At 38.2% G+C, this 14,926-nt stretch overlaps 1 protein-coding gene across 1 annotated transcript in view; it reads left to right on the forward strand.

The window, feature by feature from the left end:
* The window catches only part of skap1 (src kinase associated phosphoprotein 1), a 25,275-nt gene extending 10,551 nt beyond the window's left edge, over window positions 1–14,724 (forward strand). The window contains exons 5-12 of the mRNA XM_027137734.2: window positions 2,837–2,917; window positions 3,036–3,119; window positions 3,214–3,338; window positions 3,465–3,528; window positions 4,306–4,545; window positions 6,027–6,077; window positions 6,190–6,299; window positions 14,339–14,724. Coding sequence (XP_026993535.1) covers window positions 2,837–2,917; window positions 3,036–3,119; window positions 3,214–3,338; window positions 3,465–3,528; window positions 4,306–4,545; window positions 6,027–6,077; window positions 6,190–6,299; window positions 14,339–14,431 — 848 coding nt within the window. The 3' untranslated portion in view covers window positions 14,432–14,724. The remainder of the gene's footprint in view (window positions 1–2,836; window positions 2,918–3,035; window positions 3,120–3,213; window positions 3,339–3,464; window positions 3,529–4,305; window positions 4,546–6,026; window positions 6,078–6,189; window positions 6,300–14,338) is intronic.
* Window positions 14,725–14,926: the final 202 nt, after the last annotated feature.

Raw genomic sequence — 14,926 nt, forward strand, 5'->3', positions numbered from 1 at the left:
TGAGTTCCTAAAGAACAATAACTAAGATGTAAATGCCAGGCGATATATAATGGTTTGATAGGGACGAGGTGACCCAGAGCTGTTTTGCTGCTGAAATGCCAGGCCACTGGCTTTAGCTTAGAGAGAAAACAGAGCTTCACTAGTGCAGTGGCACTGATAAACGCAGCCCTGCGTGGCCCACTCAATGCCTCACCACCACCAATCTTCCCCTGCCACAGAACAGCAGCAGTGCCATGCATCACGTCGCCATCTCTGGCAGCAACAGAGAGTGCCCGCGGGAAAGTCATTAGCTTTGTCTTGCTCCCTCTCTTACCTCTTTCCTCTCCTCTTCAGTGCTCTGTTTATCAACCAGTGGACCAACAAACCTGGAGATAGTTCAACCAAAAAAAGTAGTTATTGTGCTTAAATAAATATATTCTATTCTAAATATAAGAAATATATTTCTAATGTATTTTTTTTATAAATAAATTCTTGCTCACCCTGCGAATCTTTTAAAATTTCACTGTACAGGAACCAAATCATTTAATATGTGTTAAAGTAATGTCTATGCTATTTCCACAAAATTATAATACCATGATGCATCTAAATAAATGTGAGATTGTCATCTTAATTACATAAGTGTTTTGCATTTAGGTTCTATCAATGGAATAGGGTTAAATTCACTCCTTGCTGGATTAAAATGCTGCTGAAAGCAATGGTAATGCGTCCTGAAATATTAATAGTTAGCCTTAATACATTTAAGTGGAAATGATTAGCATGATGCTGGCAAAAAATAGGGCAGTGGTAGTGGTGAAAATTACAAAACCACACTGTTCTGAATTATTAAAAATGCAATTTGTACTTAAAGATGAAAATATGAGGCACTTTGATGGATTTGATTTGCATTTTTTATGAAGTCTTATTACTTAGTTTTGCACAGTTTATACGTATTTTCAATTTTCTCCCTTTTTTTGCGCCTTTGCATTTGACTATTTTTAGAATTGAAGTCTTAAAAACTAAGTAGTCTTAATACATCTGGCCCTCGTAAAATCTTATCATTAGCACTTGTATAGTTGGCTTTTACCCTTCTTTGTTGTCAGATACAAAAACATCACTTCTAATTGGCTTGTGAAGACTAGATTTCTGAAGTTGTAAACTGACTTTAACCAATGGGAATCTTGCATGGAGGGGTGGGATCATGAACAGACCAGTGTGTCTTCGTTCCTTTTGTCTGAAAGTGAAATTTTAGGTTACACTGCTACCCTGTGGAAGAATAATAGAACATAGGCATCCACAGGGTACCACTTACCTTATCAAGTAAAAAGACAGTAAATAATTTGTAATGCTATAGTCTTTTCGTTTAATTTATTTCGTTTTTATCTCAAGGATCAGTGTGCCACTGTGTGTGCTGATCACTCCAGACTGTCTTGTCAGTGGGTGTGAGAAGATGAGAGACTTTTCCATGTCAGCTCATTTTTAGTCATTCTCACCTTTTCTCTGTTTATACTACTTCCGCTCAACTATTAACATGGCTTGACCTCTTAGATAAATGAAGAGAGGGAGGTGTAGATGGATGAGGGGATTAAAAGGTGTCAGAATGAAGGAACAAGAGGGAAAAATGAACAGAGAGGAGGATGGATCATTTGGTGGACTAAGGGCTCTTTTTGGTGTTGATATATCAAGCTGGCTGTGACAAACATGTACTGGAGTTGTATTTATGATGACATGGACATTGGAGTGTGTATAGAACAGGCTGATGTCTGAGTGAAGGTGCCTGTAAGTGTTCGAGTGCCAGGGAACTTCGTTTTCATCTGTCTGAAAACCAGGGCCGGTGAGGACATTTTTTATGAGACTATGTGATGGTGTCAAGAAAGGGCAGCATTTACAGGTGTTGTGTCAGTATTCAGTCAAATGATTACAATAGGTTAAATTTTATTTATGGAACAAATATCACTTGGCACTCTGCCACCACTGCAAGATTATCGGGTTGATGTAATCCTCACTATGACAAGGATCTATCACAAAGATGCTATGAAGTTCACATTACCTCCTACAAGTAACTTTGAAAGTGCAACCTCTTTCAGGTCTTTTGTAATACACAATGCAGTGCTTACACTCAATATGTTATAATTGACAGATACCCGCCACTTTAAAGAATAGTATCCCTTGTGCAATAAAACATCTGAACATTTATAAATAAGGTTTAAATCAGTCTAGTATTCATTTCATAGGCCCTCTGTGGTGGTCTAAAGCTGATGAAAGGTGAGGACAAGGGGAATTTCAGGTTTGTGTTGCTTCTGTTAATAGAGGGGCTCCTGCTGTGTCTGCTGAAAAAAACATAATCCAGACTGTTAATATGCCAGAGAGACAAAATTGATTTAACTCTACTAAAGAAAGCAATCTACAACATATAAACAATGTAATTCAAATATAGAGATTGAAATATGAATAATAAAATCGCTATCAAAATATTAGAGGAAGGAGATACTTGCATGCAGATGTTTGATGAAGAATAGATTTACTGACACACATACTGAATACTAATTAACCTAGATTCCCACATTAATCCTGCTAAGGTTGCTCAATTGTTTGCCTAGCCTGCACTCCTCTATATCTATTGATCCATGTTTCTGCTCAAAGCTGCAATAAAATCTCTAATTCCTGACAAGAGATGTGTTTACATTGTCTGAGTTCAGCTTTAACAACTCTCTGTTGGAATTCAACCAGTAGAGCATTGTGCTTGGAAATCGGACATAACACCTTCTTATAAACCATCTGATGCCACACTGTTATTAAAAGCATGAAAATTACTGCTAAATTACTCTTATTGAAATCCCACTTGGTTTTCCTAATTTAGATTTTGAAGATATTCCCATGGTGGCAGCACAAGATCTGAGTAATATTCTTAAGCAAGGCTATCTGGAGAAAAAAAGACGTGGTAAGACAAGAAAATCACAATTATTGTCATAGGCATTTTCATATAGGAGAGACATTGTGGAGATATGTGTTAAATATATACTTCCTTTTGAATTTGTTCTTTTGTATTTGTTTACAAGATCATAGCTTCTTCAGCATGGAGTGGCAGAAAAGGTGGTGTGTCCTGAACAATACCATATTCTACTACTTTGGAAGTGAAAAAGGTTGGTCCATTTAGGTTGGTCAATGAGTTATGCAATCATGTTATTGCATAAAATTGAATAATTATGTTGACTGTGACTGATTTTATAATTCTAGACAAACAGCAGAAAGGATCTTTTTATATCAATGGTTATAGCGCAGAGCTGGTACACAACTTGCGTAAAGACTCCAAGAAAAAATGTTGCTTTGAGTTGAATGCTACTGGAAGGCGATCTTTTCAGGTTTGTTCACCTAACATTCATGTGCCAGTCTGGTTATTTAGTGTCATGATTACATTATTAAGGTGAGGACTACTTATGTGTGCTGACAATATAGCTTAACTCTGTGATGATGACCTTTCTCTGCAGTTCACTGCCAGCAGCCCCCGTGAGGCTAGTGAATGGGTGGACCAAATCAATTTTGTCTTAAAGGGTAAGTTACATGGGGTGCATAAGTCCCTCTTTAACATGCAAACACTCTGTGAAACATTATACTGAATAATTGTATTTCTGTGCACCACAACCATTTTACACCTTCTGATCTGGACAATTGTGCAATGTTAGGGGCTAAAAATGGATATGCTTTGCTTAATACTCATGCTTATAAATAATGCTTATAAATACCTTTTTGCGCTCAGCCAATCAGATGCATTGTAGACCTCCTCATAAAGTATGTCATGCAGCTCCCGAGTCCCACGTGTCTTACTCTGCCTCCTCTTCCGCGTAGCACAGCGCTCTTTACGGGAAATTGATTAGGCTGTGCTTGGGCCATTCTTCATGGGCATTGATCTGGCCCTGCTTGGCATCCAGGCAGTGAGGATGCGATAGCCTGTGTTACAGAGCTTAGTCACCTGCAATCAGGCCCCATCTCCATCTGAGACAGATCTGGAGCATGGCCACAGCTCTAAAATGGGCTCCCTGTGAGACTCTGATGTGCGGGAAGTAATGAACACCTCGCCGATTGTTTACATACTTCCCACTTACTTTGGCCATATAAAACAGTAATTTCTATCATTAAACATAATTCTCACCAATGTGCATTGGTAAATTTGGTCTATGTTTGTGTCAGACATTTATGTCATGTTATTTATGTCTCCTATAATCAAAACAAATATTTAAATAATGTTTAGGACTATTAGCATTCTTATGATTCATTTGTGCAGTCCTCTTAGTCATTATTGCACTGTAAAATCTCTATTCATAAATGTAGACCTAAGCTCCAGCTTTATCCCCTTTGATGATGACGAGGAAGAGGAAGAGGAGGATGAAGAGGAGGCATATGATGACATAGAAAGGGCAGCAACTTTGCCGCCTCATCCCGGGCAGGGCTCTACAGTCGCCCCAGCTACAGCACCACCAACTGGTGGGCAGGTGGTGAAGAAGGACAGAGCAGTGACAGACAGCAGGGAAGAGGAAGAGGAGGAAGAGGATATCTATGAAGTATTGCCAGGTACAAAAAACTATTAAAAAAACAATTACACAGCTGTGTCCTCAGTCATCAACACTATTAAAAGGTACCTTCCTATAGAATTTAAATAAATAATCTTTCAGAGGTCTAGACTTTATTTTGTGTTATTTTGTAAAAGCAGTGGAAAACATTCGAATTCTGAACACTTATAATACCTCTGTGAAAGGGCATTTGTTTTAGTAAGGTAATCCAGAATAAAAGCTGAAGTCTAACTTATATCACATGACACTCTGTCACAGCTGGTCCCATGTGCTAAACTAAATATGTGAAGATCTGCTACCCCAAGATGGGACCAACAGTCAGAGACCACTTAGGGAGAGCCCAGAGCAGAAAGACATCAGTCCATAGTGCTGTCATTTTCACCTTTCTCAGCCATGTGTGTACTGGAACTGAGCTGCCCACAGATGGTAGATCGAATGACCATCTCTCTCACCCTTAATCCATCTCCATCTTCAACCTCCTGTTCCTCTAGCTATGAAAAGTTTTACAGTAATATCTCTAAAAGATTGTATATAGAAGTGCAGGACAAAAAGTCGCTGGAGTGCTGAGATATCTATTGAGCCATGTGGTTATTTGTACTTTAGTTTATTTTGCCACATTTGAAAAATAACATCTTAGTTGAAATAATTTAATTGAACAGGGTACTGAAAGTCTAGGAGTAAATTTTCAATGTAGCAATGTTTTCAATGTAGAAAAAAATTGTAAATTACAAGGCAAGCTCCTTTTTAAAAACTTTGCAAAATGTAATTATTTGAAAAAAAAATTACATTACAATATCTTGTTTGCAACAACTTTGTTGTTGTTGTTGTTGTTGTTGTTGTTGTTGTTGTTTTTCAATTGAGTTAGTGGTCACAGCTTAAACATTACAAACTACTATAAAACAATCATTGTTTTATAATCATTGTCTAGTTAAAAAAATAAAAATACATTTAACGCTCCAACTGTTAAGAAAAATCATGAGTGGGCAGGAAAGTCAAGGCCTTGCGTTTACAGTAGTTATTTTTTGTGTTTTTCTTTTTTTTTCTCCACAATTCCTGGAAGTGGAAGGCCGATTTGTGCTGTGGGAAGTATAGGGTTGCTATGTGGTGGCTTTATCGGCAGGCTGACAGGGTGAAGATGGATGTGGGAGACAGGCAGCAAGGCTATCATTGTCACTTCACAGACCAAGAGGTGCCCCACCCTGAATCAATGCCCTGTCTGCCCTGACACACTAACTGAAATACAAAATGGCATCTTCCCTTTACATCAAAAACTGCTAACATTTTTGATAATTGCACTTCTGTTACATAACACCAATGGTAACTGACAGTTGAGGCAAATGTGCTTTGGTGTTCAAGTAATTTAACATTAATGGACTGAATTTCAGTGCTAAAATTAAGCAGCACCAAGGGACCACTTACTTTGAAAGTGTGATTAGGATTTACTTTTCTCACTGTTTTCTTATGGATTCTTGCACATTTCAGAGGATGAGCTCTGTGACCAGGCTGAGGAGAGCACCAAGAGGAGCCGTGCAGGTAAGAAATATAATAACACACACAAACTTCTCATTATAGTAGCTTTGTTTATTTATTTTTTTAAATCATAGATGTGTTTTAATAGTTGTGTCTGTTGTTATTTCCATTTCAGATCCATCATCAGATTATGCCAATTACTATCAAGGCCTGTGGGACTGTGAGGCAGACAAGCCAGATGAGCTCTCGTTTTGTAGAGGAGACCTCATCTACATTCTGAGCAAGGTCAGTGCCTGTGTGTTTACAAACCCTAATTAAAACATGTTTTTTTTCTCACTCGATCTTCTTCCTTTCATCTTGTACAATACATTTATCTAATGTAATGTAAAATGTATCTGTTAAGGGAGCTTAACTTTTAAATTGTCCTTGACTGGTTTGTTAAATAAAAAAGTAAAAAATTCTCAGTCTTGCAAAGAGTATACATGTGCTTTGTGGTAAAAACAGCTTTTGCCCATCTGGTCCACTAATTGTTTCATAAGATTATAGATGAATAAATAGATGAAGATTAAAAATTGACTGTTTTATTTGTAATTAAATATATGGCTTATGAAATTGACAATTATATATATATATATATATATATATATATATATATATATATATATATATATATATATATATATATATATATATATATAAATTGTTTATATAAATAATACAAATAACTAAGCTCTTTTTCCAGACATACAAAAGAACAATAAAGCAGCAGAATAATATATTCTGCATTTATTCTTCAAAGGAACAAGCATAAGCTTGTACAGCATAAGCTTGTACAGTCAGCAGTTTTTACTATATTGACATTATGTTGTGATGCTGTGAACATTTTTTTACTTGAGTAATGCTGCTCGATGGCTAGATTCACAGTAATAGGTTGTTAAGTCATTACAGGGGTTGTATCACACAGTCTAGTGATTGACAAGTACAAGTCAAGTGCTCAGTCATGCATGACTTCTTATTTAATGCATTCAGCATCTAGTTCATTCAGCACCTAGTGTTCTTCAAAAAATCTATAGATCACGTGTTTACAAGCGCAGTATCTCAACAGCTTACACATAGAGGCTAGCTGTCTCTTACAGATGCTCAACTGGAAATCAATATGATTTACTTTTTTCTTTGACACCCAGTTGCACAACATTTTAGAAGAGACTGGTAATTTCTTATTTATTATTGGAGTCTTTTGTGTTGTATTACGTAAAACTGAGCCTATTTTTTAAATTGACAAAATACTGACACAATCTGTGCAATAATAATGATACACTATAATACCTGACATCTTCATAATGTTAAATATGATATCATATGAAATATGATCTTTTATATACGATTTATTGCTTACCTGTAATTCTTATCATGAAATAGTGTATATCAGTGTAACTCTCCTATCATTCATTTAATTAATTGTAAGAGCCCATACAGATCATTTATTTTCTCTTTAGCTTATGCTGAAGCTCTAGACTGTGGGATTGTCCCTAATTTGTTATGATTCTGTAAATGAATGAATTTATTCAATTATGAATATTTATAACATTCTACCTTTAATTGCTCTCACTGGTCTAACATATAATCTTTTATTAATAGTGATGAACATACAATGACCGGAATATGATTTTACTTGACTCCTCGACCACGCGATTCCCTGCTCCTCTGAGTTGTTTTAGACCTGGCAGGTCTGGTGTTTGTGTTTTACGAGTGCTTGCTTGGACCATTGACCTCAACAAGTGAAATATGGGCGACTGGCAAGAACTGCAGCCTACCTCTAACTGTCTCCCTCATAAAGCAGTGCATATAAAAATAAAAGCGCGTAAATTTTGCTGTCCAGAGGCGTAGAGGGGAGGCCGTGTGTATTTGTGTCAACGCCGGGCGTAATTACGAGGTGGTAAAGACATAAGAAGTGCTAAATCAATTGTGCTAACCAACAGGTTTGTAACGTAGCGCTATGAGTGAATGCACATCAAAGAAGTAATGTACATCAAAGTAGTAAAGCACATCAAAGAAGTAAAGCACATCAAAGGAGCAGATAGGAGCGGAGGTGACTTGTCTGGCTTACAGCATTACAGAGCATGCGGACTGGATGATGTTTTCTCATCAATTTATTATCGATCCATCACTTAGATATAACTTAGATCACTTAAATATTTCTTATATACAGCATATGTACCTTTAAAATGGTTTAGCGCATGTGTGAGTAGGCGAATAAAAGTGACACGCTCATTTGCATTACTATGCCGCCGTGCGGTGATTTCTTATTTGCGAAATATAAGGAAGGAATTGATTAGTTATGTAGATTCAAATTAGGCATAGAAGTATAAGGTATTTGTTTAGAGAACCCCCCTATTTATTTATTTATTTATTTATTTATTTATTTATTTATTTATTTATTTATTTGGAAATCAAGCAGATGAAGCAGAGTCCCCGAAATCTGCGTGCGGGTCTTGTGAGCTCGTAATATGATAATTACAAGTAGGCTTACGTGTGTGTGTGTGTGTGTGTGTGTGTGTGTGTGTGTGTGTGTGTGTGTGTGTGTGTGTGTGTGTGTGTGTGTGTGTGTGTACGTGTGTGCGCGCGTCCATGTGTATATGAAAGCAGAGCTCTGTATGTTCAGCCCTCCGGCATCGTAAAGTATACGAGCGCAGGGATCCTGTGGTGGCAGAATAAACAAACACGCGGAGCTGCTCGCTCATCTGCATCCGAGTTTCATTTTCAATCTTGCCCCGATTAATTCGGCGGAGTTAATTTTGCGCTGCGCTGCTCATAGCTGCTCGGCTGTAAGAGTCCCTGAGCTCTGCCTTCAGCGGCTCCCTCGCTACAATACAACATGAAATAGTGGCCGAATCCAGCATCCATCTGGCAGCGTTAACGCAGCCTCACCGATCTTCAGCGCTGGAGAGAATAGCCACTGATGGCAGCAAAGCAGGATGTTCAGGGCTTTTCTTCTCCCCACACTAATCACATTGCACTTGCTTTTCTAATCCACACACGCACTTTTATTTGTCCTAGTGTGGATGCAGTTAATTATGGTGCTCAATGGTAGTTTGATTCATGATAAAAAGGATATTGCTAATTGCATCACATCCTGCCAACCCATTTTTTTTGTTATGGTTTAAATATCAATTAAAATTTTAAAAGACTTTATGTAATGAAACTTTTTGGAAGTTGGGAAAGTTTTCAAGAGTTTTAGAGCAAGCACGAGCACACCGGCATTCGTTCTATGTTCTTTCTTTAACCATCCCATTTTCCTGCATTCCTATCATCTAATTTATGTCTCCCAGATTCAAAGTACACGACTTTAGAGGTCAGACTCAACATGCCTGAGTTCCCAGTGGAATTCCCGTAAAAAAAAACCCGCAATGAGTCGTGGAAAGATTTATGGCTCCAAAGATGTAGGCCAAACTTATCCAGGAGCTGTTTAACATGCAGGCCACCTAACAGCACTCTCTTTCAGCCCTCCATGCCTTTTGAAGCGTACACTGCACTTTCACACCAACAATCCCCTCCACCCAGGAGTCATAAAGTAGGCTGGAACGCTGGTCTAGACAGAAGCCTTAAGTGTTCAGCTACCCAAATCACACCAACTCTGTTGGCAAGACTAGTGTACACCAGTGACACCTTCTGGTTAACCACGTACATTTCCTTCACATGACTCTTGGCATCAATTTTCAACAATTTTCAACAATTAATAGGTAATATGATAAATAGATAGATAGATGAAGTTTAAGTCACGTTTTTCACCTTAAAATTCCTTGCCAGCGTTATCTTACAAAGAGGACAGGTCTCAGACTGACAGGTACTCTACAAAGCATCGTATTACACAATGTATCCTATCCCCAAACCTTACCACAGAGGTAATTTTCAAAAGACATGTGTATGATTTATTAGTATGTGAGTGGTCACTTCTCATTGACAGTGTGTGTGTGTGTGTGTGTGAGACTATTTTCTCCTCCCAAGTGGGTCATATCATCACTAGCTGCAGAAAAATGGAAGCTCTTGCTGCCCTAGTACCCAGGGGGTCACTCTCCTACAAAATGCCCAAAGAAAAGGAAAAGGGTGCAATAAAAAGGAAGGAAAAGCTAAGGAGAAGAGACAGGGGGCAAACATTAAGGCCTTGTGCGTGTTCACACCCTCCTCTTGCTCATTCTCATTCCCTCTTAACACACACACAAACAAAAAACCCTGCTGTCATTATTGCAATAGACACTAAGACACTACATAGACACATTGGGTATTTTATTTACCAGCAGACTCAGCTGGGGGTGAGTCTGGGGTTCTGGGGTCATGCAGAAGGCAACGGTCATCTCCCGGTCAACTACAGTAGGTCATTATTCAGCCTAAGCCAATAGTCCAGAACTGCATGGCGGCAACCCCCTCCCGTTCTGCCTAATTATTATAAATGGGAGGCCACGTAAACAGCCATCATTACAGGCACTCAGCAGCATACACAATCCACTTTAAATGCCTATTAAGTTAAAGAGCCATCAGTAATCCCCAGCGTACTTTTACAACGGCAGCTAGTTTATTTGCTCATCCACAGTTTTGGTCATCGTCTTGCACTATCCATAGTTGAATAGCCACGACTGTAATGGATCATAAAGATTAGCAGCTTTATCTTTAAAATGGATCTTTCTTTTAATTGTTACTAATCAGTGCACTTTAAATATGACTACAAGTCTAAAATGCTATTCTACATGTGTACATTTTCACTTTTTAAAAACACAGTAATCCTTTTTGTAATTGAAATCCTTTGATTCATTGATCAGGATATAATTACATGATGGATTCGTTTGGAAACAAGGATGCCGCCGCGGGGTATTCATTTTGTTTGCTCTCACTTGCTCTAACTGTCAAATAATGCGGCAGTGTGTTCATGCTCTTCGTAATGACAGCTAGAGATGCTCAGCAGCCTGGGTGTGTGTACTGCTGATACACTCCAGTGCATGACAGCAAGAGAAAAAGGAGAGGGAGGGCTGGATGGAGGGGAGGGGGAGCAGCAAGGCCTGAGCAGCGGGTTCAGCGGCGGGGCAATGAGAGACTTCCTGCGCTCCATCACTCCCAAGGCGTACCTCAGTCAGCTGGTGGCCTGCGGCACAGGCCTCATGTCTCATTCTTATTAGCATCTCTCCTGCCTCCACAGAAAGTGAGTGTGTATGTGTGTGTATGTGTGTGTTGCTAAGTGTAATACAGGCAAAAAAGTGAGAGGGAAAACAAAGCATGAGGAAATATTAAAACACGAGGAAGAAAAGATGCTTAATAACTTGAGGTTGGAATTTGGGGAAAAGGATAAAAAAATGGTAGATGATCCATTGACTATTAACCAATGAAAGAAAGGAGGAAAGACAGTGAAAGAAAAAAGTAAAAGAGAGATGGATTAGATAGGAAACAGACAGAGAAATGGTATACACTGGCAGATCAGAAGCCTGTATTTGCTTGCCTGTCTGCTGTGGTGTTTTACACACATGAGCTACTTTTCACCTTGTCATGTGCCATATGACATTTCTCTAGTTAAGCCGCTCCTTCTGAAGGCATCATTAGCTGCCAGTCTGTTCCCCGGCTGCCTGAGAGTGATGGACCCATTTGAATACCAGCGCTCGCCAGCCCCCTGAGTGAGAAATAAATGATATCAGCCACACGCTGCAGACTGCAGGTGTTGCCATAGCAACACCCACTCTCTACTGCTCCCCGTGCCAACCCCACCCATCTCTGAAAGAGCAGTCACACAGAGGTCATCGGCAGTGCTACACTGTTTCATTTACTCATACCACCCTAAGTGGCACACACTGGCATTTTATAGCCTCTATAAGATGTGCCTACACATGGGTCAAAATGGAACACACCTATCCTGCTCTGTCACTGACAACTGACATGAGAGTATGTGATAGATTTGGTCATAATATCTTTAAGCTTGAATCAGATAACAAATGGCAATAACATTAAAACACATTCAGATGAGCCCATTGTTATACTTTCTGCCTCTCACTCAAAAACCTCGTACTCTCAGAAGTGTGTACTGCTTATTGTAGATCAAAATAGAATTAAAAAAAGTAGTGATCGGCAGTGAAAGAAGACTGGTGTGACCGAGAATCAGTAACTGTCAGAGAAATACAGTAAATTCTATCTTAACTTCACTTTGTCATGATTATAGTGGTTGTATAAATCTCTGGAACCTCCATAATCTATATCAAGAATCAACAGTCATTAACATTCAATGAAATTTAGACCTACGTTAAAATGGTGTGGCTGATAATCAAAAATTTAAGAAGAGGTAAAATTAACTTTGATTCATGTCGAGAGGAAGAACAGCCCTGCAGCAGTACCTGGAGAGAGGGTGAGGATTTTTTTTTGTTTTCTTCCAACTCTGTCTGTCCCATATTTTCACTCACATTCAATCAGCTTTGGGTAGATGCTTTGAAACAAAACTCATGAGTTAACAGAGGTCTCATATGCAATGGCAATGTGTACGCTGGTAGCCGCATTAGATTATTCCCCTGCTTGGAATTCATTCCTCCTGACATCATTAGAGCAGCTCGTCTGCATGGGCTGAAGACTACATTAGGCTTGCGGCGCTGTGTGTAAGGAGATGGTAATTAGTTCCCACTCTCCTCTGCAGGCGCTGGATGGATGACAAGCTCATCACATCTAAATGTACTGTGTGTGCTTGTGGAATGCTAAAGCACTCTGAACACACTCTCAGACAATCCCCATCACTCCGTTTCTGTGTTCTCCAGCCCTCACATTGATAATACCACCCTTCTCTCAGTCTATTTGTCAAAAGCTAGGACTCTGACTCTGTCCACTAGTTGCTCATAAGTGCCAAGTCCCTTGCCTTGCTGGGGTCTGATAAATAACCAAAGGGAACAAATCGCCTAGATGCAGTAATGAGCAGTTTCAAGCCAATAACTAATTAGGTGATAGGACTACTTTGCTCAGATGTTGCCCGAGAAGATGTCAAGACCAACAAACTAAAATCTTTATAATCCTAATTCTAAAATCACCATTTCCATTTCCTTTCCTTTTTTTTTTCAAGAGAAAGAGGTGTTGCTATATACATCTTGAGGAAAATCCATAATAGACAAGGCTGTTTATAATGCTTAAATGACTGTCTGTGTGCTTTGATGACATGACCAGCTCAGGTCTGATTTGCATTTTTTTCCACTGCAGCTACAATTGTGGTGTGTATTGTGTAATATGCATTTTGTAGACTGCCTTAGTTTCCCTTTTGACACTTACTAACGTTTCTGAAATGAATAGAAAATGTTCTGATATAAAATGTAGAGAAACACTTTGTGTGGAAAACAAACAAATCATTATTTTTACAAAATGATTCTATGCAGGATTTAAAAAAAAAGAAAGCTAGAGGTTTGTTTTGTGCTGTCATTTAGCATTTATTTTATTGTGTTATTCTGAAGTTACCTTTGGCACAATAGCTTTTTAATTGTACACTACAGAAGATAGTTATACCATACCATGTCCACCATTCCACCAATAATTACATCTGTTATATAAATAATAAAAAAAATACAGTATATCTAATGTAACAGCAGGGATTAATGCTGAATCCCAAGCATCCTCAGGTTACTGTCAGTGTGAACTTACTTCCAGCTTTTAAAATATACCAAAAGATAAATTGCCAAAAGATAAATACCAAGAGAGTATGTGAGTGTTTGTATGCATGATGCCCTGGGATAGACTGGGGCACCATCCAGGGTGTATTCCTCCATCATGCTCAATGTTTTCAGTACAGACTCTGGATTCACTTAGACCCTGAAAAAGGAAAAAGTGGATTTATGTAACATTTAAATTTGAAGATAAGCGGATATTTAATGGCACAATTAATGACCTATTTTAATATTTGATATGGAAGTCTATCCCTATAAGTTATTACATCCCTGTGGACTCTTTTCCATGGATGGAGACAATGCTCTAATAATGGCACCATTTTTAAATACTCAAGTATGAGTTAAACAAAACAAAAAAAACAAACAAAGAAAACAGTGTATGCAACATTATTATCTGTACTAGCATATAAGAATAGTGTTTGCTAGTGGGATTGAATACAAACACATCCCAAAAAATACAAATAAGCAAATTATACTACCATTTAACTTCCTTTTTCTTTACTATATATTTTTCATATATATTGCTTTAACAGGATTTAATATACAGCAGCAGACATATTATTTTCTTGTTCTCTGAAACATAATTTTTAATATTTATCTCCACATGCATAATGATGTACCCTAATATGGCCTCTGGATTTGTTTCTATCCTAGGAGTACAACATCTATGGCTGGTGGGTTGGTGAGTTGGATGGTAATGTTGGCATTGTACCCAAAGAGTTCTTGCACCCTGCATACATTATTTAATCTGTTAAAGTATGTAAAGCCCCAAATTCTTAGACATGGACCCTGTACAATGTTCAAGCCTCACCAAAATCACCGCAGACTTCCCACTGATGTTTACCACAACCCACTGACGTTTACCACAACCCACTGATCAGATGTGAAATAAATATGAAGTCCACCATTACTGATACACCAGTACTGACATGTTATGTAAAAAAATATATATATATATATAAAAAAAATATGTAACAGCAAGGATTAATGCTCAATTTCTGTTTCTTTTTTTTAATAAACTGATGTGGTCATCAAGAAATGTGTAAAAGTGTCAATCAATTTAGCTTATGATTCTGTTAAGGGATTGGTTTACCTGGGAGTATAATATTTATACAGTATCATATATTATACTAGTGTGCCGTCTCTATGGGAAACAAGGAGGAAGCATTTTGAACCTGAACCTGATGTGGACTCCTGCTTTTGTAGCTCATCTGCCCAAAGGTTCTGTATGTTCTGCATTTT

The sequence above is a fragment of the Tachysurus fulvidraco genome, chromosome 8, assembly GCF_022655615.1.
Source record: "Tachysurus fulvidraco isolate hzauxx_2018 chromosome 8, HZAU_PFXX_2.0, whole genome shotgun sequence".
Taxonomy (NCBI): domain Eukaryota; kingdom Metazoa; phylum Chordata; class Actinopteri; order Siluriformes; family Bagridae; genus Tachysurus; species Tachysurus fulvidraco.